This window comes from Apteryx mantelli, chromosome 18 (assembly GCF_036417845.1).
Source record: "Apteryx mantelli isolate bAptMan1 chromosome 18, bAptMan1.hap1, whole genome shotgun sequence".
Taxonomy (NCBI): domain Eukaryota; kingdom Metazoa; phylum Chordata; class Aves; order Apterygiformes; family Apterygidae; genus Apteryx; species Apteryx mantelli.
This window is the reverse complement of record NC_089995.1, coordinates 2,920,218-2,945,297: the sequence shown is the minus strand read 5'-3', so window position 1 is coordinate 2,945,297 and position 25,080 is coordinate 2,920,218. Positions and strand designations below refer to the sequence as shown.

At 51.0% G+C, this 25,080-nt stretch overlaps 1 protein-coding gene across 5 annotated transcripts in view; it reads right to left on the bottom strand.

Moving 5' to 3' along the window:
- Window positions 1–27: 27 nt before the first annotated feature.
- CBFA2T2 (CBFA2/RUNX1 partner transcriptional co-repressor 2) overlaps window positions 28–25,080 on the bottom strand; it is a 73,396-nt gene continuing 48,343 nt past the window's right edge. For 4 of the 5 annotated variants that reach the window (XM_067307487.1, XM_067307489.1, XM_067307491.1 and 1 more), the window contains 10 exons: window positions 20,276–20,419; window positions 16,151–16,392; window positions 13,398–13,487; window positions 12,642–12,823; window positions 11,688–11,941; window positions 10,757–10,842; window positions 9,414–9,609; window positions 6,821–6,889; window positions 6,108–6,298; window positions 28–3,237 (listed from right to left, as the gene is read on the bottom strand). In XM_067307487.1, the coding sequence (XP_067163588.1) occupies window positions 2,947–3,237; window positions 6,108–6,298; window positions 6,821–6,889; window positions 9,414–9,609; window positions 10,757–10,842; window positions 11,688–11,941; window positions 12,642–12,823; window positions 13,398–13,487; window positions 16,151–16,392; window positions 20,276–20,419 (1,745 nt within the window). In that variant the 3' untranslated portion in view covers window positions 28–2,946. The remainder of the gene's footprint in view (window positions 3,238–6,107; window positions 6,299–6,820; window positions 6,890–9,413; window positions 9,610–10,756; window positions 10,843–11,687; window positions 11,942–12,641; window positions 12,824–13,397; window positions 13,488–16,150; window positions 16,393–20,275; window positions 20,420–25,080) is intronic. The other variant, XM_067307488.1, reaches the window with a different exon arrangement.

Genomic DNA, 25,080 nt, shown 5'->3' with positions numbered 1-25,080 from the left:
CTCCTCTTAGGAAAGAGGAGTTAGGAGTTTGTATGATGAATATAGTCTTTTTATTGACTACTTTGAGTAGAACAAACTAAATACATCTGTAACAGTTTGGGTTCCTTTATACAGTACATTAAATAAGTTATGCACAGGAATGAAGTAACAAATTCCTATTACAGAATTAAATGCCAAAAAAAAAAAAATAGAAAACTCAATCCAACAAATCTTCCCATATCAGAATTTCACATTTATCATTCCATGTTTAAAAAAGAAAAAAGAAAAGAAAAAGCAATCATTCTAATCATGACTGTTAGTATTTCATTCATTTACACTGGGGTTAATTTTAATACACAAGTTGCATGAAAATTATGGAAGACAATCTATTTACAAGCAATTTCTTTCAGCGCTGCTTGTTCTTTTTGCCTCCGATCGAACAGCAGTTGGCCACAGATCACCCCCCGCACTACAGCAGGGCTGTCGTTAAATCTTGGGACGCTGCAACCAGATGTTGTTTACCTGAGGCAACTCCGAATTTGGACGTGTCCCATGATCGCAGGCAGCCCTCCAAGCCGGCAGCTCCAGGCGAGGAGCGCTGCTGAGGACCGAGGCGCCTGCTGCCCCCTGCATCTCCTCGGCCCTCCTTGACGCAGGATCCCTGCGAACGCTGCGAGCGGGACCGCGACGGTTTCTAAGTTTTGCAGTAGAGATATGGAAAAAGCCCGTTTCTGGGACTTTTCCAGCGGCTTCGGAGCAAGTGTGCCAGCGCAGGGGCTGCTGCAGTTTGGGGCTGCCTCGGTCTGTCCTCGGGGAAATGCCCCTGGCGCAGCGACCTCTCCCGCAGGCTTCTGGCGGCAGGTCGGGCCGACTTGGGCACCACAGTTTTTCCAGGTTCAGGGTTTCTGTGACGCACCCGTTGCCGTAACCCAGCCAGCTAACGCGCGCTCGGGAGCGGGAGAGGCCTTGGGGCTGCGGCGGGTCTTCGCGCCCGCCGCCGCCCCCATGCAACGTCGCTGCCGGGCACAGGGAGCCCCAGCGGTGCCGGGAGCTCTCCTGCGGGGCAAGAGGGAGATGATCCTACCTGCCACCTCAGAGCTTTCTTGAAAACCAGGACATTTTGTGGCCTTTTTTTTTTTTTTTTGGAAAAAAACCTTGCAGGCATGGGAATTGCCCACTTTATTCCCTGGCTGCAGCTTCTAAAACAACTTTCCCTAAGGAACAAAGCTGGTTCAGTGGGTAACTTGTTTATCCCTGGGCATACCAGTGACAGCCAGCAGACAGCTACACCACTGCAAACTCAATGACTATTCATTACATCTCTATTATTCGCCTCCCATTGAAAAAGTGATCAAAAATAATTTGGGAATTACTTGCCTCATTGGGCTCCAGCCCAGCAATCACAAAAAACAGTCATGGAAACACAGCTTTGCTGAATAGCTGGTTTTCTAGCTCCCAATTGTGCACAGCATGTGAAATCCGTGCGAGTCCCAAGAGGGCACGCTCTGATTCCTCCTGCTCGCTGTGCCTGTAGCAACCTCTGAAGGGAGTTTTAAAATGAAGCGTTTGCGATAAGCCCTGCTGTGCTCCCTGAGCGCTGAAATAGCTCTTCTACGGGGCAGTGCTGATGACTGTGTGTTTTGGACTACATGACAACATTCCTTTAATGCCAAAGCGGAGACTATCTGCGAGATTCGTCTCCTCGGGTTGACTGCAGTAACCCAGCTAGACCTCGCCCTCCGAACCATCATTTTTGGGTTGAGTTTCAAATGCCGGACGAGGCGGTGTCGGCTGCTTTGCAGCACGGGCAGCGCGCTCGCAGAGGGCTGCACTTCTCTGCATAAAACACGTGGTGACAACGAAGCTGAGATAAGCACGTTATCTTTCAGAGCAGCCCTCCGGTAACCCCACGAGGGCTGGGGGCTCAAGAACTGACATAGGATACAAAGTTCTGAATTTTTTAATAGTTTGCCCAACACGCTTGGAGAGAATAGACTATAAATAATCCATCGCAATAGTGTGAAGATCTTTGTGGTTAAAAACAACGTCAGTAACTCTCAAACCAACAACTTCCATGCAGTGAAAAAATGCTTTCTGCATAGCAAAATAATGGTACCCAGGTGGAAAGGGCAATAACCGCCTGCAAAGAATCCAGATTTGGTCTGCACATTTTCATTCCGCAATGAGAGCAAAGGTCCTACCCAGAATAATAAGCAACTGTCTGTCCAGTTAGAGGAAGGGATTAAAAACAGGCCATCTAAAAGTGACCGTCCGTACTTCCCTGGTACTGACATTTGGTTTCAATCTGTCCTCAGCAGACAAATTCTCTGCTCAGTCTCTGCAGTCTGTCAGCCAGTAACCACTCTCAGGCAGGAGAAGAGAAGCAGGCTCAGCTATCCCCAAGCAGCTACATATTTGTCATTGCACTAGAGAATGAGATGCTCTTGCTGGGAAATCAGCGCCGGTCTGTTCATAGCAACAAATAGTCAGCACAGACATCTGAGAAACTGCTGTCTGGGAGGAAGAAAACACAGACGCGTATTATGGAAGAAAGGTAGCTGAACGAGGAGGCTGTTCAGACAGCCCGGGAGAGAGGAGCGTTAACACGTTTCACCCTTGAGCACAAGGTCCCCCGTCCGGGCATTGCTTGCTTGGCACCTCCTGCATGCCCCGGGAGCGCTTGCCATGAAGTCCAGGTCCCACGGAGGCAGAGCCCAGCATCCTCGGCGGCCCAGTGATGCCCTCTGGTACGACCCTTCAACGAGACCGGTACAGAGGCCCCTCGGGCAAGGCTGGCACAAGGTCTTTATGAACCACGAAAACAAGGCAGAATGAGATGGAAAAGCCTGAGTGTCAGTGCTCTAGAGGAGGCGGTGTAGGTTTGTCAAACGTGTAAAGCGATATGAGTTCCTGGGGTTTTTTTCGGCTTAAAAAACAGGAAAATTAATGTGAAACAAAACTTTCCCTTTAGAGTCCGTTTGTATCTATTGCTGTCACAGATGCTGGGGTAGAGGATCGAGAGGTTGTTGCCGAAGTCTTCTCGAGGGCTGGGCTCGGTACCCCGTCGATGGCCTTGGCGGCGGCTGCTGCAGATCGCCCAGCGGGCAGAGCCAGCGGCTTGGTCTGGCTGTGCAGGCCTTGGCCGCAGATTCGGTGGTGCCTCTCCCAGTCCTTGTGCTGGCAGAAAGAGCCGCAGTACCGGGCGATGTTGCAGCCGCTGCACGTCTCGCTGGCCTTGCGACCGCAGTTCCAGCAGCTCTGAAAGACGGAAGACGCCGCACGTTAAAATGTGTTTAGTTTCACCAGCTGTAGGATGGCGCTCACTCAGCAGCTGGGGAGGGGATCGTTCCTCTCCCTTTGGCCCCAAATTAGTCATGTTAAAATGACCAGTCTATGAATTCCTGCTATTTCACAGCCTTTGCCAAGGCACTGACCCTACTTCTCTGCTCTGCCCAAAACTGCCTGCCAAACTGCACTGGTCACATCCTCTCCACTAGATCCACCCAAAGGCATACAGGAAACAGCAGGCAAGGACTAAAAACCACACTGCAGATGCTGCTCCTCGGCCTTTTTATTTCCTGTTTTAAGCAGCTCTATTTTGGTATCGCTCCCAGCCAAGTGCTCTCCGCGGGGATTACACCACGCTGCACAGGCACCATTTGCTTCGCACCCTGCTTAGCTGCACAAGAGGTTGGAACAGGCTAATTTGGAAAAGCAAAAGCTCATTTGAAAGCCTCCCGGCCAGCTGGAACCGCTGCCAGAGCGTGGGCTTCAATCTGGAAGGCGAGCAAAGCCTCTCCGGACTCCAGGAGACGTGTCAGCTGGTGGGCTGACAGCGTGCCACGGCTTCGCTACGAGCGCGAGGGCAGGAGGCCAAAGCCGGGAGCCGTGGCTGCAGCTGGTCCGCGGAGGGGCGCGGGAGGATTAGCTTTCCTGCAGCCGGACTCGTGCGTTAGCAAGCGCATACTGGGAGAGCGAGTTCAGCTGCGGAAAAGCGGCCTCCGCCAGGGTCCGTGTGCCTCTCCCTGATCCTGCCCAACGGGGCGCGTTTCGCCGGCCCCCGCTTCTGCGAGCGCAAGCAAAGCGGCCTCGCGCGAGGCGGCCCGCAGCGCCCAGCCCTCTTGCGGGGACGAGCCGCAAGCTCCGCGCTCCCGGGAGCGCTTCCGCCCGCCAGCGCTGCGCTGGGAGCCGCTCGCTCCCAGCAGGGATTTACCGGCTTGTAGCGAGCAGCCAAAGCGAGCCGGTCGGGAGCAAAGTGCTCCAGGGCCAGCGTACACCAGAGCCGCCTCTATGTGCCGGGCAAGGCGGGACTCGAAAACAAAAAAGCGCACAGAAGCCTGCAGTGACTCTTGAAAAACTGGGTCACTGCTTTACAGCTGTTGACACTTCTGTCTCAACCAGTGTTTTTAAACCGTGTTTCCAAGATTGCAAGGCATGCCAGGATCCATGACAGCTCTCAATGTGGCTTTTAGAGAGAAACGCCGGTGCCGGAGCGCCGGGGCTGGAGCAGGAGCCCATTCCCAGGGGAAGCGCCGCTGCCCCGAGCTGCCCGGCTCCCGCCACCCCACCGGAGCTGCGCTCGGGGACGGACAGGAGACGAGGAGCAAGACGCTCCTCTGGTATTCCCCTAAAGCACCGTCACTGCTTATCTCATTTCTTCCATGGCTTTCTAAGCAGTTCCTCCCACTCCCATCATGTGTTTACTGACTGCTACATTCTTCCTTCGGTGATTTAATCGGGAAGTAATAAGGTCTATACATACTTTTCTGTCAAAACCTCATATTTACATTGTTCCTGCGATGTGAGAGCGACCCCCGCACCAAAGCTGGGCACACCGTACCATCGTACTGTACATAGGGAGCTGGGCTAGCTTTTTCCAGAGCTCCTCCAGTACTGAATCCAGGGCACTCGGACCAGCAGGGGCTATGGAAATCCCATGAGGGGAGGGAGACGGACCTGCTGCCCACACAGTCACGGATGGCATTAGCTTTCCATTCCCATCAGATTTTCGCTTGGGAGAAAAAGAAGCAAAGCCCAAAGCAGGTGTGTGGAGAAATAAAAAAAAACCCTCAAAAACCTAAAAAACCCTACACATGGCTGTGGCATCGTAGCGTGACGGTGCATGGGAGCCACGAGAAGGAATTAACTGAGCAATTCTCCTTGCTCAGCAGAGCTAAGGCTTCCAAAGGTTAATGGAATGAGGTTCCAGTTAAAGAACAGTGAAGATAATTAATAATTGAGGGGTGGAAAGAAATTCTGCAAGACACACCTACTTATCAAGTGTTTCTTGCTATGACAAACTAAAAGTCATCTGTTCTTTTTGAAACATGCAAACATCTCATTAGGTGTTACTAGACTTTGTGTACTGCAGGGACAACGATCCCACACAGAAGTTTCACATTGATCTCTTTGTGGCTGAGGTACTGGCAGACTTTGTGGGACCTGAGCAGCAAGAAAACTGCAACGACTCTTTCTGCAGAGCAGCTAACCACACGTTAACTGGGGCACGTATTTTGCGAGCCAGCAAAGCTACAGTCTCCAAGATGATATTCAGCGTGCTGGCCTGCACAGATACGGGGCATGACACAGACCAGCGAATACTGAGGGGTGTAATTCTAAAGTCACCTGCAGTCCAGCTACTACCCTGCTCTGTTTTAAAGCCCACAAACAGCAATTCCTTTTCTAAACAGACCGGGTACTTCAGAATAGCAGATTTCTGAGAAAAACGGAGAGTTGTGTTCCACTGGCATCAGTTTCTTTTTGGTTTTGCACCTCTCTAAAGCCAAAGAAGCGGCACTGAGTCCAGCTAACTGTGCCCAAGGATGCCTTCCCACAGCTCTTCTGCGTACACAAGGGTGCCTGACAGACATTCTTCTGTCAGGGAAATATTTAGGCTGATTCCCCTGCCAAAGAAATCAAGAGCAAAAGTTGTCTTTAATGGCATTAACAAGTTCTTTTAGTTATTGTTCGGAAAGAGACTTTTAGAAGGAAAAAGGGATATGGGACCTACAGGCTCTGCATGGCTGGCAGGCAGGACCTACAGATATCGTGTGTCTTCAAACTCCCTCCTTGGACATTCCCCACTGCTCTCCCACCCTGGTGGCCGTGGCCAGGTCCTGGCACCTTACCTCTGTAGACTCCTCCTGCTCGTTTATCACTAAGAAAGCATCCTCGGTAGCTTGGCGCTTTGCGTCCGCAATGGTCTGCTCCATCCGTGCCCTCTCGGAGGCAATCATCTCAAAGGCCTTCTGCTCAGCCTCTGCCACAGCCTTCTGCACCTCAGACATGGCCTGACGCTTCACCTCGTTCACGGCTTCTTCTGGAAGGAAACAACGGCCTCAGCAGCCGGCCTTCGGAGCACAGTGAGCCTCAGAGAGCCGCTGGGCTGGACACGTGGCCAGCAGTTTCTGAGCTCCCAAGACTCTACAGACCTCAGAGCAGTTTGATGCAAGAGCAATCCTCAATGGGTTTTGTTGCCCGGTTGAATTACTCCACATCTGTGCTCCAAATGGCAGCCGGGTGCCCACGCAGGCTCGCGCGCGCCAGCACCCAGCCCCACGCTCGCTTCCCAAGGTGCGACCCTCCCCGCTTGCACCCGTGCGTGCCTGGTGCCCATGGCACGCAAGCACCTTGCGGGGGCACACAGACTAACAGCCCGCGGGAGATGCAGCCCATTGGAAAACCCAGGCCCAGGCGCTGGTAGCTAACCAAGCCAGATGTGCATGTCCTGGGGCTTTGGGCAGCTGGATTTCTCCAGTTTCCGTGGAGCAATCCGCAGCATCTGTGTTTGCCTCAGATGACTTGGTAGAGTCACTTGCCAAGGTTGCTAACAAACACTTACCAGCTTTTTTCCATATCTCTTCAGTGACATAGCCTGTTCCCGACCTGCTGCTGAACTCCCGCAAGGAATCTGTCGGAATAAGGGACACATGGAAAGGTTGGAAAAGCCTCATCCCACCTGCCAGCTTTTGGAGAAACAGCCGCCCGTCAGCACCCTGGGAGGCTGGGGGAAAGCCTAGGCAATATTGCTGCATCCAGCGAAGACGTCAGGGGGACAGGGGAGGGTTAACCTGCTAACTCCCAAAGCAAAGCATTCCTACAGTTAAGACCAGTCATCAAACATCTAGATGATAAATGTCAACATTTAATTAGTGCCCTGCATAATTTATTACACAGTATAACCCATTTCCATCTCCTGGTACTTTATAACAACAGGCAATACATATGCCATCAAACATCTGCAATGTCCAGTGACTTTGAACATCAATCTATACTAACAGCAGTTTACATTAAATGCAACACTTTCCATTCCCAGGGCAATTCAAAGACTTGCACTGACGGACAAACTGTACTGCAAGATCTCTTACCGTCGGGGTGTACACGTTCCCAAGCACCCATAAACCTCCCAAGAGCTAACGTGACAGATGGAGACAGTCATGTGAGGATCTCAACACAGAATACAGTTGCACGGGAAAGTTTATTCAGAAACCTAGCACTGTCTTTTATCCCTATCCCTTTTTAATACTTCAAAATTATTTTCTGAAGAGTCAGATGACACTGGCCAAACAAAAACTAAACCAGAGCAAAGGGTAACGGGAGAACAAAAACACTTCATGAAGGTCTTGGGATTCTTCAAGTTTGTAACAGACTGTGGTATACCTGGTATACACCATCTATCAACAGCAACACAGTTTGAAGAATTAGTGAAAACATCAACCAAAATCCCGATTAAAAACAAAACAAAACAAAAAGGTCACCTATAACATCTTGGGACTGTAAGTATATTAGCCGCGATATATACATCTATCAGAAGCTAAAAGCCAGCTGTGATCATCAGGTCCTTAATTTACTACCAGCCACCGTGCGGCCCCCTCCAAGCGCTCTTCTGTTACGGCTGGGCCCACGGACACGTTGTTTCGCTCTCCCCTCTGCCGCCCCTCTCCCTGCTCTCAGACTCTGCCTGCTTTTTGCATCCTCTAGGCCTTTTCCCAGTTCTGAAACGGTTTTAAGAGAACCCCTCAAGCCATTTCAGAATCTACTCTTTTTAAATTGAAAATTCATTTACCTCCTTCTGGAAAAACTTTAAAAATCAGTGACAACTTCAGATCTTAAATTTAGAGCTCCGTGATATTCTCAAAGCAAGGCAAAGGCTATTCTAGAAACAGAATGATTTTATTCTTCCTTCTGTTTGCTCACTTGCTGCCATGTCAAAGTTTCAGTGCACACAGTCCAACCTGCTGCTTCTGTGCAGAAGCTGTGGAATGACTGAAATCAAACCCTGAGAATAAATCAGGATTTGAGGCTGCAAACAAGAAACACTGATTAATGAATCTTACTCAAATTCCTTTTCCTTGTGTACTTTTTATTGTTTTCCTAAACAATACTCATTCTCACTGTCTGGGAAGTATCAAAACGTGTTCCACTGCAGCTAAATCTGGCCTTTACCCTAAAACCGATGGTTCTTTCTGACATGCAGGAACATTCACTCTCTTTAGTCAGTATACAAACAACAAGCTGAATATATGTCAAATTGAGATTTTTAGTTTGGACATTTTTATTACTGTTAGAAAACGTTTTCTAACAGTAAACTTTAGAAACCTTTTTCTAACTGTTAGAATACTTTTTCATTCCTGAATGATCAGGATTATTTTTAGCATTTGATCTGTAGCAGACTGTTTTGGATGGAAGTTAGAATTAAATCCAAATGCATAAAATTAGGATTTCAAACTTGTTTTTCAAAGTGAGTCAAAAATCCCTGCATACTAGAGGGGAAAAACAGTCAGTTTCAATAAAGTTAAATTGACTTATGAAACAAAAACAGTATTCATTATTCAAATTATAGGTGGTAGCTCTTATGCTTACGCCATTCTTCAGTATTTCTGGAATCAGTAGATCGCACCATTTATATCCTTTAGACAGAGTGGAAGGGGAAGAGGGATGAAACCAACAACATTTCTTGCTTTTTCACCTCCCCACTGGTTTCTCAGCTTTGAATGAACTGATCCTTGAGCTGAGCTTGCTGACTCAGCTGACCTGAGGACGATACTCTCTTGGCACCTGCAGAAAAAGCTGCTGCTGCCAAAAGGTGCTTTTGCACTTCAGCAAACGCTGGTGCCAGAAGCTTACCAAGGAACTTCCACCAGCTCAATGATCAGATTCAAAGCTTTGAAAACAGTTATGCACTGCTTGAGCACTTCATTTATATCGTAATTTGAATATATCACAGTCATTTTATACCTAGTATAGCTTTGTCGTAACTAGACGTCTACTTTAAAGGGTTCACTTCTCATGAAAAAGTGTCTATTGCCCAGCCTGTCTGTAAACTCCGACTCCTTGTACTGCTCCCACCGAAACTGGTGGAAATGGGGAGCGCCTGAGGCAACCAGGAGGCAGCGCGGCACGCTCCCGCGCACCCGGCATGCTCCCGCGCTTACCGCTGCTGATGGAGTCGGAGCTGCTGGGACTGTGCTGCCTGGAGATGAGCTCGCTCCCTGCCTTCCTCGTCTCCGCGGTCTCGCTGCACCGCCTCTTCCAGTAGTTGAGCTCCTCGCGGTCGGCCTCCTGGCAGCGCCGCAGAACCGCCATGGAGCGCCTGGTTTTCTCCACCATCTCCATGATGCAGTTCAGTGCCTGCGGGGAAGGACACGTTCTCAGTCTTGGTTAAGCTGCCTGCTCACACGGTCGTCTCCTGAATTTCTTGTGGGAGGTACCACAGGGACTGTCCCGGTAAGATAAAATACAAGGTCGTCTCACAGTAACAGCGCCTGTGCATGATATTTTGGACAAAGCGGTATTCAAGCAGGTATTGCAGTGCCGCCCCTGTGACTGTTGTTTGGATCAGTGCTCCGGAGACGCGCAGGGAGCCCTGCTATAGCCACAGTGCACAATCCCACCCCTCCATCAGGGCCGTCGGAAAGCTCATGAAGGGGTGGAAAAGATACTTGGAGGAGAAGCACAGAAAAGCTCCTATACAAAGGAACAACAAGGCTTCAAAAACTGGTACAAAAGCCCCAACAAGGGTTGGCTGTGGCCCCCCATGGCTGTGGGGACATCTTCTCATGATTGCCACACACAGAGGTGTCAGCAGGTGCACGTCTGTTCCTAAAACCAGAAGGTGAGTATATTATAGGAGCCTCTGTCTCTGACCTAGAGGAAATGGGCCAAGTACCAGCTCTCCATAGCCACATCCTGGCTCACAATACTCAGCTGCAGGGCTTCTACTCCACACACACCTCTGTGAAACATCAGCTTTAGAGCATAAGCAAGTGTAGCGTCTCTCTGCGTTTGTGATCCAAATTCAAATTTCAACCCCTTCTCTTTAGGGGAAACATTCAAGTGAAGTGCTCGGACCAGCAGCTTTGCTGCGAGGGAAAAAACAGACTCCCCAGAAAGCCTGCCAGAAATACCAAATCTCATTGTGGGCACCTAGTTGAGACCAACAAAAGGTTTGCTCCCCAGGAAAAAAGCGTTAAAACAAAATAATGGTGGGTTTCCTTATCCTGTAACCTCTATATACTTGTTGCACATAGCGTATCGGTGTGCTTAGTCCAGACTGGTTTTGGCTTCCACTGACCAAGGGCAGAGGGAAAACGCCAGGAAAGTGTTACCGCTCTTTTCTGTCCTCCCCACCACACACCTTCTCACACCACTGTTCATCTACAAGCCACCTGGAAAGCCTGGATGTATTATCAGCAACAACAAAAACACGAACTGGAGCAGGTGGAGCACTAGGCTGTTGTGTCCCACAGAGCTTTCCACACCACTAGCCTTTCCTTACGTGATCAAGATGCTTCCACTCATCAGCCCACTCTCTCTCCGTTAAGCGGTGGTCCACCAGCTCATCCTGGTATCCTCCATTCAAACCTGTTACAAACCACAACCAGAACAGCGATTAGACAGACCAAGTACTCTCAGTGTTGGAGAGGGAACGTGGCCCTGAAACATTAAAAAGATCTGTATCTCTAAGCACGGGTAGCTGAGGTTTTAAAACATGTCTCAGGGAGGTGGCTCTCTAAGACCATGTTCCATGCTGGTGTTTTTATCCTTGTTTATGTCACTGACTCTCTGAACAGCAGGACTGGGGGCTGCCTGACATCCCATGCAGCTCCAGTGGAGTGGTCACTGTTTGAAAGGCAATCTGGGCCTGTGCATGTTCTCAGATGTGCTTCGGTGCAGCCGCGGGTCTGGATCTGATCTGCCTGGGGAGGCCAGGTCCCTCATTAGAAATCCACAGTGACTCCAAACTTGTGATTCAGGCTGCCCCGCTGGAAACACGGGGTTCGCCCCCCATGCACACCCCCACCTGTGCTGGGGAGAAGGAGAGGGAGTCAAACTGCAGTCTCCCCAGGCCCCACACAACTCCTTGTTCACTTACTCTGAAGAGTTAACCTCTATTTTCCCAGCCTTCATTCTGCCTGCTGGACTGGCCACGCTCAACTCAAACCCCAGGTCCTTTCTCCTCATTCTTGGTGGCTCCAGCTTGCACACACCAATACTGCCTCCTGTTCAATTTTCCCATTTTTAAGCTCTCACTGTCAACTGTTCCGTCCAAATTCCTTGCAGAAACTCTTGTCTTTCTGCCTAAAATTACACAGCTTTAGGGGCGAGCAGACGAGCACAGGACATCAGGGTGAATCAGGGACACAGTCTGCTAGCTCAACGATCGGATTTCACAGAGCCTACAAACAAACCTTTACAGGCCTTCTTACCAAGACCGCTATGCCGGTCGCGAATGTCCCTGTGCTCTAACATCTTGCTGGGGTCTCGGTACAGATGGGAAGTTGCGATATCTTCCAAGGTGTAGTGCTGGAGGGGCGGTGGGGTGGGGTGGAACTGCCCCGCGGGGTTCATGAGGGGCATGGTCAGGGCAGGGCTGTGCCGGGGAGCCGGGCTGATGGTGCACACTCTCTTGGCCGGAGGCTCTGTCGGGAGCGGCTCTCTCTCAAAGCTGTTTTCTTCTCTTCTGCAACCAAACCGACAGACAGACGTACTCGTTAGCACCGCACGAGCATACTCAGAAATGGAAAGATACAGATTTCGAAACAGGAGAGCGTGGGCAGCGGTGATTTTACTGGGGGGGAAAAAGCAGGAAGCTAAAATGCACTCAGCTTGAGAACAAATCCAAGAAATGACCCTGCCAAAAAAAAACCCAACTCCAAAACGCTCAAGTGTTGATATTAACCTTTCTGAGCATGACCAAATTAAAATCTCACAGTTTTTATAAATTTGAAGCATATTCTACATAATTATGTAACACCTTCTACCTGGAATAAAAATAGTGAAAATGAAAATGAACCCCATCCTCCTTAGCCCTCACTCTGCGTCACCCCTCAGCCTAGGGAGGCAGACAGTGAAATTTCTGGAGAACTGCTGAGCTTTCCAATTTAGGCATTTTAGACCTTCTGAACAAGTCACCCTGGGATAGGATCTGCCTGAAAGCCCTCAAAGAGGATCCCAGGCTGAATTCACAGTGCAGGAGTACTGTGAGGAGGAATTAGAGACACAGATAACCAGCAGAATCTTATTAACAGTCAGAATAGTTGTTACGAGTGATAAAATCCCGTGGTTGAGCACTGGACATTGTTTAAGGTTTTGTTTCGATTCTACTGCTGTCAAAAGTCATGATTTTAAAAACTTGGCAGAGCGGCAAAAGCTCTATTTACCTGTCTGGACTGTGCCTCTTCCCATTTCCATTCACCTCAATGAGCAGCTCCGAGGAGTCAGCCGGGGACGTGGTGTTTGTGTTGAGCAGGATGTGCTCGTGCTGTGCCAGGTACTGGGACGGCGTCTGCTTGGCAGCCCGGGCGCAGTGCAGCAGCTCCCTCTGGAGCAGAGGGAGGTTGGCCTGGAAAACAAATCACCGCACATTGTGAGTCTGGTCTAGGCAGGCTGCAGACAGGCAATTCCACCTGCTTGCAGAAGATCTGATCCATCCCCATGGTCCCTCGGAGCAATGCCTAGAGCCTGTGGGCTCCTCTCAATCGTCTCGCTGCTCCTGATCTCTGCACTGGTCAGGTTTACCCATGTTGTCTAAAGGGCTGAAGTGGGTGCACACAGAAACAAAGTTTCATGGGAAGCTCTCAGTGCTTCCAGCATTTAACATAGTCTGTAAATCAACGCTTCAAATACTTTAGACCTGAACATTTGAAAATAAGACTATAGGACGAGAAACTGCAGAATGGAGGTTGGTTGGTCTCATTTATCCCTAACATGCAGGTGAACATACGTGGGACCCATTACAATGTTAGCTTTCTGTGAGCCAGTTACTCATGGTGATCACTATGGTCTGGGCAGTCTGTCTTGGACTTTAGCAGAATTGTTCTGATGCTTGAAACGAGAGCTTTCCCATCAGTGACATGCTGCCAAGCAGCACAGACGAACACATGAAGTGTTAGCAAGACCCATCCGCTCACTGTCACCTTCAGAAAGGGGATCACAAACGGCCGGAGGGGGAAGTTCGTCGCCTCTTGCAGCTTGCAGTGAAATTCCTCAATTGTCACCGTTGAGTTCTGAGAAAAGAAATTAAGACACAAAATGACAATTTGCTCTTATTTTAGACACTTGGGAAGCGGCTCAAAATCAACAGAACTGGAAGAGAGACTGCATCTGCCATTACGGGACTGACAACGTGTGCATTGGATCCTGTCTACTGCAGCCAAAAGGCTGGGGCCAGTCGAGCAGAAAGAGCCAGTGCAGGTCGTGCTGCACTAGGCGAGGGTGCAGGCAGCCGGCAGCCAGGTGCTGCCTGTGCCCAGCACTCTGCCGGAGCCAGGCTGCAAAGCCCTGCCCGGGAGGCAGCAGCGCCCAGCCAGCACCGCCAGCATCTCCAGCCAGGTGGCCAGGGGAAGGCTGCCGAGCAGGTGGACAGCAATTCCAGCCGGTCGCTGCAGCTGCCCGAGGAGCCCGAGCCCGAGTGCTTTCTCCGGGTGCAGGTCCCTGGGCCACCTGCGCCTCCCCGCTCCCAGGCCATTCGTCTCAGCTTCCCCACGAGTCCCCTCCTCTCCTTTTTCCTCCCACTCAGCTCATTTAGTCCAACCTATCCACCATCCAAGAAGTCACTTACTGCCAGCCTGCTGCTCCCTGCCTTGGCATGGTCTTCCCCTGGCCCTACCTTGTATCCCCCTCGGCTATTCAGGCTGCATGCTCTCTGGGACGAGCAGCACTTGCTGTACTGCGTGGACAGCGTTTGGCCCTGCAGCAATAATCTCAATCGGTGATGAGACCGACAGCCGGAGGAACCCAAATGGCTTATAATTTCCTTTCTCAAAGGCTAAACTGGGATACTACCCTACACCCAAGCAAACACATTCGCCATCCTACTTAAGTGGCAGCTTTTTGCATTTAGTGCAAAAGCACTGTGAAAGCCCCACAGGTTGTGGACAAACCCATAATTGCTCTGCCTACATCAGCCCTGGGAGCAGAACGACTCCAGTGTGCCTGTAGTCTGGCTACAAGCGCCCCGTGCCGAGGCGGAAAGCCAGCCTGCCAGGAGGCAGAGTCAGCTCAGGAGCTGCGCTGGGCGACGACCAGCTCGCAGCTGGGCAGGCTGCACAGTGCTGTGTGCTGTTGGGTCTCCACGAGGCTGGGCTTGCACAGGACCACCATTTATTTAACATTTTAAAAACTGGTTTGAAACAGCACTTGCATAGCATTTCTGCTAGTCAGTTTGTACACCTGCAAGTACTAAATATAGTTCTGCAGCAAGACCCTGTTCATTTGGTTTTGCAAGGACATTTTTAGCCGGATTTTATCTGCTGTCCATAGATGCAAAAGAACATGTACTATTTGCACATGCATGCACATCATCAATCCCAGCTCTTGCAAATCCCAAGGATAGGAATGGGGAAGAAGGGCAGCAGATGCACAAAAATGTTATTTACCAAGCCCTTTCCTGCAATTGCACCTTCAGACTGTCACAAACATTAATACGGCTGGACAAAAGCTTGCACAACCATCAATCCCTTTCTTAGTGCAGGCAAATATGCAAACACACAAAGCAGCAGATTATCACAAGTCAAGGCCTGCTGCTGCAGTAGGAGACTTCCTATCTTCTGCAGACCTTGGCCAGAGTTAAGTTTGCTTTGCTCGTGGGCCGGTGTTAAGATAGGCAGGAGCAGCCCATGAAGAGGAAACTCTCCCCCCATTAAACTCTCCCTCCCATGTTCACCACTGCATATTGCAAATTAAACATTTCAAGTGTCATGATGTTCTCTACACACTGAAGACTGAACTGAACTTCTTTTGAAAGGGAATATTCACAGACGCTACCCCCACACGGCGTTTCCAGAAGACCCTAAGTTCAACGTCAACCAGTTGTCCCACAGAAAGACATGCTTTCAACACCTCCGCCATTCACCCAGGAACTACAGGAAGTAGGATGGTGGTGTGTATATGAAAGGTCCACCACGTAGGTATAATTAGACTTTTTCAAAACGGTGCACCAACCCTCCACCTGCAGTCCTAGAGGTCCTCTGAGGGAGGGAAGCACCATCAGCTTTCCAGAGAGAGCCCCCGGCAGGGGCACGATCAAGTTCCTGACTCTGCACCGCTGCTTATTCCATTACGCCACGCTGCTGTCCAGAAGTCAGGACAGTGTTTATGAAATGGTGTGTGGCACTGGCATTTCTTCATATGGAAGCACATCGGAGTTAAATCAATCAGCTGTCAGGGTCAGGAAATCATAAATCCTGCCTGCCCCACACTCACAGGGCACAAGGATGAAAACACTTTCCTAGCACAAAATTACAGGCTCCTCTGAATTGCATGAAAGTTTCATTTACAAGACGAAACCAAGAAGCCCAGCCTAGTCCATGCCTTCCAGTAAGGAGGGGGAAAACACCAGACCTGTAGCCCTTATAGCAAAGCTTAGTCCAAATCCTTCTACACTTCCTTAAGTGCAGCTGCACCTGGGCTCATATCAAAGCAATGCAAATGGACAAGCAAACAGTTTTCTGGAATGCACTGAAGACAAGAAAAAAAGCCAGCGAGCTTACCAGAAGTGTAAACATTACAGCAAGTCTTGCTTAGCCAATAATTCTGCGTATAAAGACACAAACACACAACATTGTGTAACACAGGCACACGCTGGCTGCCAGGACCCCACCAGCTTTTGCAAACGCAAGGCCTTGCAGGCCTTTCTGAGGCTTAGCTGCCCTCGCCGGGTCGCACTCACCACTAATGCCAGAACGAGGGTCCGGACCTTCTCCCCGATCTCTGGAGAGATGTCATTGCCAAACTGCTGCAGGGTTGTGAGGAAGCGCTTCAGCTTGCTGAGCTGCCGGGCGCCGCAAGTGGCTGGGAGCTGCTGGTTGGTGAGCGAGGAGGAGGAGGACGAGGCAGGACCATTGCTAAACCGCTGAGGTGGAGACGGAGCCCCGTTCAGCGTTGGGGGGGAATGGTTGATGCCGTTGGGCACTGCAAATCAGAGACGAGCCAAAAGCATTAGTGAGCACCGCTGCGGGAGGTGGCCATGTCCCTGTGGCCTGGTTTTTAACAGTATTCTGTTTTTGCGAAGTCTTAGGAGAGAATGCACCATGCACCACGCAGGGATCTGGTCTGGTGCGAGATACCACACAGGTACACACAGTGCGTGCGTGCCGGGTGGGCCACCCAAGAGCGCTGTGGGGACACCTAAATCTATGCTAGCTCCCAGGGCAGGAATTAGAAAACTGGCCCCGACCAGGGCAGAGCCTGCAGGACTTGCAGAAGATGCAGGAGTACACCCGCCTCGGGACTCTTCAGTGGCACCGACACGTACCTCCTCCTTAGCCTGTTTCCTTAGCGTCCCGGGGATGCTCTGCAGCCCTGAGCACACAGCTACCGCTCACCCCACGAAGGTGTCTGCTCCAGGTTTCCTCAGCAGGATCCCTGTTCTGATTGAGGGATAGACCCCCAAGTGCTCGACTCCCTAAAAAAGCTCATGGGCGATTTACGACACTTTTCCAGACACTCTCCATTCTAGCTTCGTTCCAAGGGATATTAAATAATGACAAAGAATTAGGTTCAGAAGAACATACCAAACACACACCTCGATTTTTACTTAGGGCAGCTCAGGACACAGGGTTAAGCTGCATAAAGCTCACGCTGTGGCAGTCCAAGTCATGTTGCCTCCAGCCTGAAGACTTAAATGCACTTTAGCTCAAAGTTTGCAGCCTCTAGCAAGAATTACCGAGCAGTGATTTCCTGTGTTAGGCAGAAAATGAGACCAGGCAATCCAACAGTCCCTTCTAGTCTCATAATTTACAACAAATCCACGGTGCTCACTACAGCCTGGGTCCTGCTAACAGATCGGGGAGCCCCAGTGCCTCCACCTCCTCCCCGAGGAGGGCTGGCACCACCAGAGCTCACAGGCATGAACGCCCGGGTGGCACGCTCCGCTGCGGTGCCAGGGCCACGTTACCGCCCAGGGGATTTACAGCAAGCCAGTTTTGCAAACACAGTTGGTTTTCCAGCCTGGTCCCATCTGCAGCTTTGCCTCCTTTAAGCAGAAAGTATGTTGAAAGCAGCTACGTTATGGAAGTCTGGGAACTCCACAAGGGGATTGAATAAATTGTTGACATCGCCATACTGCAGTTGTGCAATCTAAAGCCTTGTCTGGGAAATTTTTAAAAGCAGCTGTGCACTTGAGGCCCAAACTTGATATAAATACAAATTTTAGAGGTGAAAAGTACATGCTCATAAATATAGGTTTAGCTGATCCACTGGTTTATCCTTAAGAGCCCAATCCCAAACCCCTGGTGAATGCAAGTGCTAGAGACAAGGCCACAAGCAGCTTGAGGCTATAAAACTGTTGTAAGCATCTGTGCTCAGAGGAGAACCGCCGAAGCGGTCCCGAGAGCCGCCGCCGCCCCTCGCGCCCCGGCGCGCAGATGGGGCAGGGAAGGCGCGCGGAGCTCTGCATGGAGCGGCGGCTCACCAGAGGTGCCAGAACGCCAGCTGCAGCTTAATGAGGATTGCACAAAATCCTCGGATCTCGCAAAGAACACCGCCGGTGAGAGCTTTTCAGAGAAAAAGGCAGGAGGCGCTTGAACAGTTAAACCGCCCTGGGGCTCTCCGAGGTCTGAGGTTATGCAGGCTCACACACCTGGACCTGCCGTGGGGCGCGCGGGAGTAACCTGACACGATTACCCAGAGTCAGTTACAGATCCCAGGGAAAGATAATGGTAAAGAGACCATCAAAGCCGCTCGTGCTAACCAAGAGGGGGCCGGCTTTTTCCGGGGCATGACAAGGATAAGTCCTTTCATAAATGGAGAGATAAAGAAATGAAGGTAAACTCTTGCTTTAAATTGAGAGGATGGAGCAGCAAGGTCCACATGAGCTCGTGCCTTTCATTATGGATCAGGACAACTTGGAAAGGTCTTGTCCGCACCGCCTCCTCCAAACCAGTGAAGAAACAGAGACGCGCTGCAGAGCTGAAGTGTAGGATTAGCTATACATGGAGTCCTGGCCAATATTGAGCAAAAGCAAACACAGAGCTAATTTCAAAGGTGAGGATTCTGACGGTTATTCATAACCAGCACTTATTTCATGATAAAAATGTTATAAATCCCAGAGAAAGATGCCCAGAGAAGCTTCTCACAGATAGGAGAGGACCGCATGGCTCTCTGCCCTCTGAAGGCCTTGACCAAGGCACCTCACCCCGCTCTCTATTTTGCTTCCTCTTCCTCTTTCACACGAAAGACCAGAGAGTGGGAACGCTATTTATACCCAGCGAGAACCAGGGGCTGCGCCCATCCCACCTTCCGGCAGGACGTGGGAAGGAAAAGGCTCGCGGAGCACCGCTCAGGGAGATAGAGCGAGCGACCGCCGCGGGAAGCCGCAAGGGCGGATGCACTCGGATGGTGCAGGAGAAGTCAAGAGAGTGGGCTCAAGCCCGGGTGGCCGTTAGGTAGCAGCAGCCCACGTTACCAGTGGTCGTGTTTCTAGACTTACCCCGTGCAACCCACCTGCAAGTCGCTTTACTGCAGAGCGACCGACAGTCGCCTGCAAGGCCTTACAGGGACCTGTATTTCCAGGTGAGAAAACCAGGATGAAGCAGGACATTTGAAACGTAAGAAGCAAGAATAAACTTCACCACAGGTTGCATTTCACATTTCTCTTGTAAAGAGGCAATTAAGTGAACTGGAATCAGTAGGTTCAAGCTACTTGGACTTTAATAGCGTGTCAAACAACCTTTTTGGGAAAATTAATTTCTGTCACTTTGCTAATGGCCTTTTCTGCCTCAGCAAAAAGAGAGCTATTAAAAAACCCTCAGTGTATAAAGCTGGGGACAATGTGTCTGGTGGGATAACCCAGTGATTAGTGTTACTGCCAGCATCACTCGATACATTAGTGAATGTCCTGAAAGAGACTGAACTGCAAATCTATGAAACTCACTGCCAATATTAAAAAGTGAGGTATCACAGACACCATTTTGGATAATAAAGCAACACAGAAGTAGCTAGAGGCACAGCAAGTATGGGGGGAAAAAAGTGAGGAGAGACTGAAAAATATGTATCTACCACTTCTGGGGGTAAGATAATTCCATACCTAACTATTAAGTAAAACAGGGCAGCTTTGCTCCTGAAAAATGCTCTGAAAAGATGATGCCTTATATGTTGGCTAAAGGAGAAAAAAGAGCCTGGAATCCTTCTAGGCTTTGGGAAAGAGGCTACGGCCATGGAAAGTCCCCATGCATGGAGGTGACCTCTGAGGAACATCCTACAAGAACAGCAAGCGGCTCATAAGTGAGGCCCGACTTATGGCTGGGCAAGGATGAACTGCAGCTTAGTAGGAAGGACTATGCAGCAAAGATGGAGAAAACAAAATTTGGATGGACAGCACGGAACACCCAGATGGGAAATCAAAAAAGAAGAAAAAACTTGCTCTTCTCAGTTTCAGAAGTGCTGTCTACAAAGCGAGATACAGCAGCATGGGCATTAATTCCTCCAAAGATGCAGTGAAAAGCCCAGCCCTTGGCTTGTTTAGAAGCAAACCTGATAAAAGACCGCAATTTCTTAAGGAGTTCCTTCCAGAAATCAAGGCGGCACCTGCAAGGAGAGGGCCTCGAGGCAGCTCTGGCAGCCTGGGCTGCAGCTGGGAGTCACCAGGAAGGGGGTGGTGGGAAGATTACAGACCTCTTTAGATGTCCTGCATAAGGGCCAAAAGCAAGAAACCCCCAGTCCTCACTGCCTTGCTTTTCTATGGGATTACTAACACGTGCCATGCTGCCTGCGGGCCCAGGCAAACAGCTGAAACGCGGCTTTTACAAGCGTCGGAGAACCCCAGAAAAGCGGTTTCCCCCTCCAGCAGCCTTACGTGCTGTCGGAGTGAAGGACACGGGCCGCGGGCCGCCGGGGTTCACGGGGGGCAGCGGTGGCATGCTGGGCGGGGACGACCTGGACTGTATCTTCACCTCCACCGGCGAGCCGGGCATCACTGGCACCCTCTTCTCACCAGCAACTGCACCAAGAGAAGAAGATGGAAACGTTAGTGACAGGCACCGCATGGCACGTCCCCGCTGAGCACACGAGCCACGGCTGCGGATCGGAGCGGGTGGCCACACATGCCGGTGCACAGCGGGTATCCCGAGACCCTGGTGGACCAGCCTGGGACGCGGATGCTCAGCAGCCAGTTCTCTTGGCCACATCTCGCCTGAAGACGTTTCCCCAAGGGTTTTTTTGCTTTGCCTCCCTCCCTTAATGCCCACAGCAAGCCCCAGGCATTCCCCCACGCGCCGTATGAGCGCGCACGGGTGGCCCCGGGGAGGGGTGCCGGGTCTTCGCCCCCAGCCAGCACAGCCACGAGCCAACAGCTCTCCGACCAGCTTTCCATGTTTGCTTCTCAAAAAAAGGCACAAACCAAACATTCCTGCACCTTCGCATCTTGGTGAAAACCTGAGGCCAGGGAAACCAAAAAGGAGCAGCAGCTTAACCTCCCCTACGCTTCGCCTTTCTTTCACTGCCAGGGGACACGTCCCGGTGAGAGGACGGGTCCCCGCGCAGCCGCCCACCACTGTATATTCGCTCGGCGCCCCCAGACAGCTTCTCTGCAGGACGTGCCAGCTCGGAGCCGCTCGTGCGTGGCGACGGGGTCTTTGGGTGAGCGCTGGCCCGCGCTCGGCCAGCCGGGCGCGCGGGGAGCGCTGGCTGCAGCCGCCGGGGTCAGCGAGCCGCCGAAACGGTCCGACCGCTGCAAAAGCAAGGCGGGATAAGGCGCCTCTCCCGCGTGGAGTCCCTGGTGTCTAACAAAGCGCTGGCTCGCATTGCAACTTCTTTTTCCGTTGGAGCCGCTGAGGCTCTCTTCTCCGTACACGGGCGACCGCGGCGGCTCCTCAGCTCAGCCGAAAGAGGTAGTTACGCTGCCAGCTCGAGCGCGGCTGAAATCAGCCACCACGCTTAGAAGTTATCCACGAGAGGAAATGAGAGAGAAACAGGAAGGATGCGATAACATGAGCCTCATTTTTCAAGACAGCTCAGGAGAAAAGCTCAGCTCCCGACGGCGCAGACACAGCCGAAGCATCCGCGGAGCGCGGCCGCCTCGCAGAGCCGACGCAACTGCCCTCGCGGCAAGCCGGGAGCGGCGACGCTCGCTGGCGCTCCGCCGATGCCGCCGGCACCCGGCTCATCCGCGGCGCGGCGGCCTCGAACGAGCGGCGCGAGACAGCGCGATGCGGGTCCTCCCTCCGGCGACCCGCCAGCCACGCTCGGCTCCTGCAGCCGGTGCCCATCTCATCCGATCGGCTCCCTAACGCGTGGCGACTCCGCTCCAGCGGGCCCCTCGCAGCAACGCTGACGAGTTTGCAGGGCGCCCGCCTGCGCCCCGGCTTGGGGGGCGGCGAGGAAGCGACCGACAGCCGTCCCTCGCTCCTCGCTCCTCGCGGCGGCGTGCGGGAGCCCCGCGGAGCCTCGCGCCGGCCTGCCTGCTTCCCAGCGAGGAGCCGAGGCCCCGGGGCAGCCGGCGCGAGCTGGAGCTCAGCACCGCACAGAAGCAAAAGCTTCCTAAAGTCAGTGCAAGACTTTCGATTTGTTTCTAGCTAAAGAAAAAAAAAAAAAGGTGAAACTCCTACAGCTTCTTCAATGCTTAAAGCCAGTAAGAGGGGTTTTGAGCGAAGCATTAGCAAACTCCTACTTGCACCGTCCTCATTCCCGGCGGGGACCGAAGCAGCGGCAAGAGCCTGGCTGAACTTCGGGACCGATCATGTAGAGACTCCAGTGACGGTTCCTCCCACGCGCACGGCCCTCGCATCTGCTGCTGACGGCTAATGCTTTGAAAGATGCCGTTAGAAAAATTAACAAAGAAAAGTCACTGTCCTGAGCTGAAACTGGAATAGCCGGCTCCTGTAACTAAATATAGGCCAGGCCTCTTTAGACTGCTGAGGGAGGGTAGCAGAACAAGAGGACGCTATAGACTGTAATCTCCTATTGGTACCGTGGAGGTAAATATATCCCACAGAATACTGCTATTTTTATAAATACCCCTCAGCTGTAAGGAATTCAGCTTTCAAGTCCTGGCAAATCTATTAAATGATATATTCCCATAAAGAAGAGAAGCACTGAATGAAAAGTTTTTTCACAGAAATGCAATCACAGAAGCTGCTACTTTGCAAATCCCGACAACAAAGATGCTGGTTTTGAAAGCGCAAAAGATGCGAGCTGGCACCCGAGCCCTGCGCGCACAGCACTTGGCATTCGCGCCCATGGCCTGGAATCTGCTGTGCAAGGCGCAAGCACCTGTTTTTCCACCAGGCACCATGCAATAGCTGGCTCATTTATTTTCCTTATGGCAAGTCATCAGCAAAGCCAGCAAGGTAACAAATTAATTTCGTACTCCTAATTTTTTGTTTTGTTTTGTTTTGTTTACAGGACTATGGACACACACCGTGGAAGGGGAAGCAGAGACAAATATATGAAAACCCATGTTCCCCAATAAGCAAGAAACTCCTGCCATTTCTGTGCTGCTGGCATTACTGGAGTCAGAGTTGGGGACTGCAATCACTATAAAACCTGAATTTCCAGGTTGGCAGCAAGTTTGTATCTTCGTTTATTTAAGCCTGTTTTCAGAAAAAGAACTTTCTAAGCTTTGCTTTCACAAACAAAGTGGGGAGATAACCAAAGCCCTGGGAAACTGCTATTAATATTATAATATAATGTATTACTATATTCATATAACATTGCAAGCTACTATTCACATGCATTTGGTCCAGCATTCATATTTGACACTGATACGGTTCTCCCTGTCGCATTCACACATGCATATGACATTCATATGAAAATGAATATATTCATGCCTGAATATGGCATTCATGCACGTATGTACGTCACCACTGCAGCAGGTAAGCTTGCTGGGAAGAACAGGAGGAAATAAGCCTCCATCTTTCCGCCATCTCTGCATAAATGCAGCAGAACAGTCAGAGAACAAGGTCTGCATGTGAAGTTAAGAGCATTTCTACCACGAAGCGCCTGGTTTGAGTTCACTCATCCAGTGAGGGAAGAGAAACACTGCTACACGACCCAAATTTTTCAATCAAAACAGTACTAATTGCAACTATCCACCACTCACTGCCAGCTGCTTGAAAGCTATCAAGGGATGGAAACATGTTTGCTCAGAATGTATGAATAATTGCAGAACAGCGAGCTAAGACATGAGAACCACGATCTGTTTGCACACAATCCATGAACAGAGAAGTGAAATGTGGTTAGTGCCATTCTCTGCAAACTCCTTGCCCACCTCTATGCCTTCCCGGCTGAATGTTTGCCAAGGAGACCACCACATCAAAGTCCTCCCTGCAGCTAACCGTTTCATTTTTCCACCTTCCCCTCCAACCACACACTTCAAACATCAACATATTGCCACCTTCCTGCCTCTCACTTGGTCTGCTTCACCCCCTTCCTATGAAACCCTCTTCCACAGGCATATATGGATAACTTGATATTGCCATGTTGGGGAGAGAAACCAAGCATGAATGAAATCCTTAAGGTTTCTCATCTTTCCTCCTAAAACATTCCTAGGACATATTAAATACAGTGTCAAAGCACCAGCAAAGAAAGCAGAACTCTTTTTGTTAATTTACATGGGGGAAAAAAAAAAGCCACATGGAATTTATTCCCCTAAAATGAAACCAGCTACTGCTCTGCAACTGCATGAGACACCAAAAGCAAATCCCATGAGAAGCCAACACCTTCTCTTCCGGGCTCGCTCTGGCAGACGTACAAGAAGCAAACAGGATTGTTAAATTTAAAAGCTTCCTGTTAATGACCCAAGGCATCTATAAATGCAGATAAAAACCATCTTTCTGCAACTTCTGATTTTTAGCCTAAATGCATCAATTTAATGAGAATCATGTGAGCAAACCAGACTGAGAATGAGGACTTGAGTGAGCCTGGAGTTGACTGTGAGCTAAAAATGAGGTGGAGGTCTCTAGAGAAGCAACGCCATCCCTGTCTCTTTCTTCCGCATTTAACTGTTAGAAATATTTACTGCCTCACCAATGGCAGTGTCAGTGCCGCCTCCAGACGCAGAAAGGAGATGCTAAGAAGCTCCTCAAAACGCCTGCAAGTCATACTACCTTATCAGTCAGTTCAAATCATGCCTAAAAGTCAAATGCCACCTTAGCTTTTTGGAGGCAAGAGACATACACGTTCTGGTTACGATGCCTTCACCTCCCTGATCGCCAAGTCCCCCGGGAAGTCTCCAGCAACATGTCCTGGCAGCTCAGCCTCTGCCCGAGCGTCAGTGCAGCCCCAGCACAGGGCGCGCGGTCCCGCTAGCTCGGAGCGATGAGCAAACGGCCCCGAAAGCTGCTTCCCAGCTGCCCAGCTCGAGCGAACGTGCGGCTGCTCCTGCAGGGGCGGATGCACCAGCAGGAGCAGTGTGCAGCACAGTCCCTGCTCCACCAGCCGCCGTCCCGCATCCGGCCTTGCAGCAGCACCTCGAAAAAGAGCAACTCTAGCCCACGGCTGTGTACTCCGGACGTCAGCGTAGCACATCTGCCTGAACTGGAAATGCTGATGGGTTTTCCTTCAGAAAGGCTTCCTCCCCAAATCCTCCCCAAACTTCCGCGCTAGCTCCTCGGCCGCCCCGCGCTCCTCGCACCCGCTGTTTGCCACCTCGCGGGCCTCCTG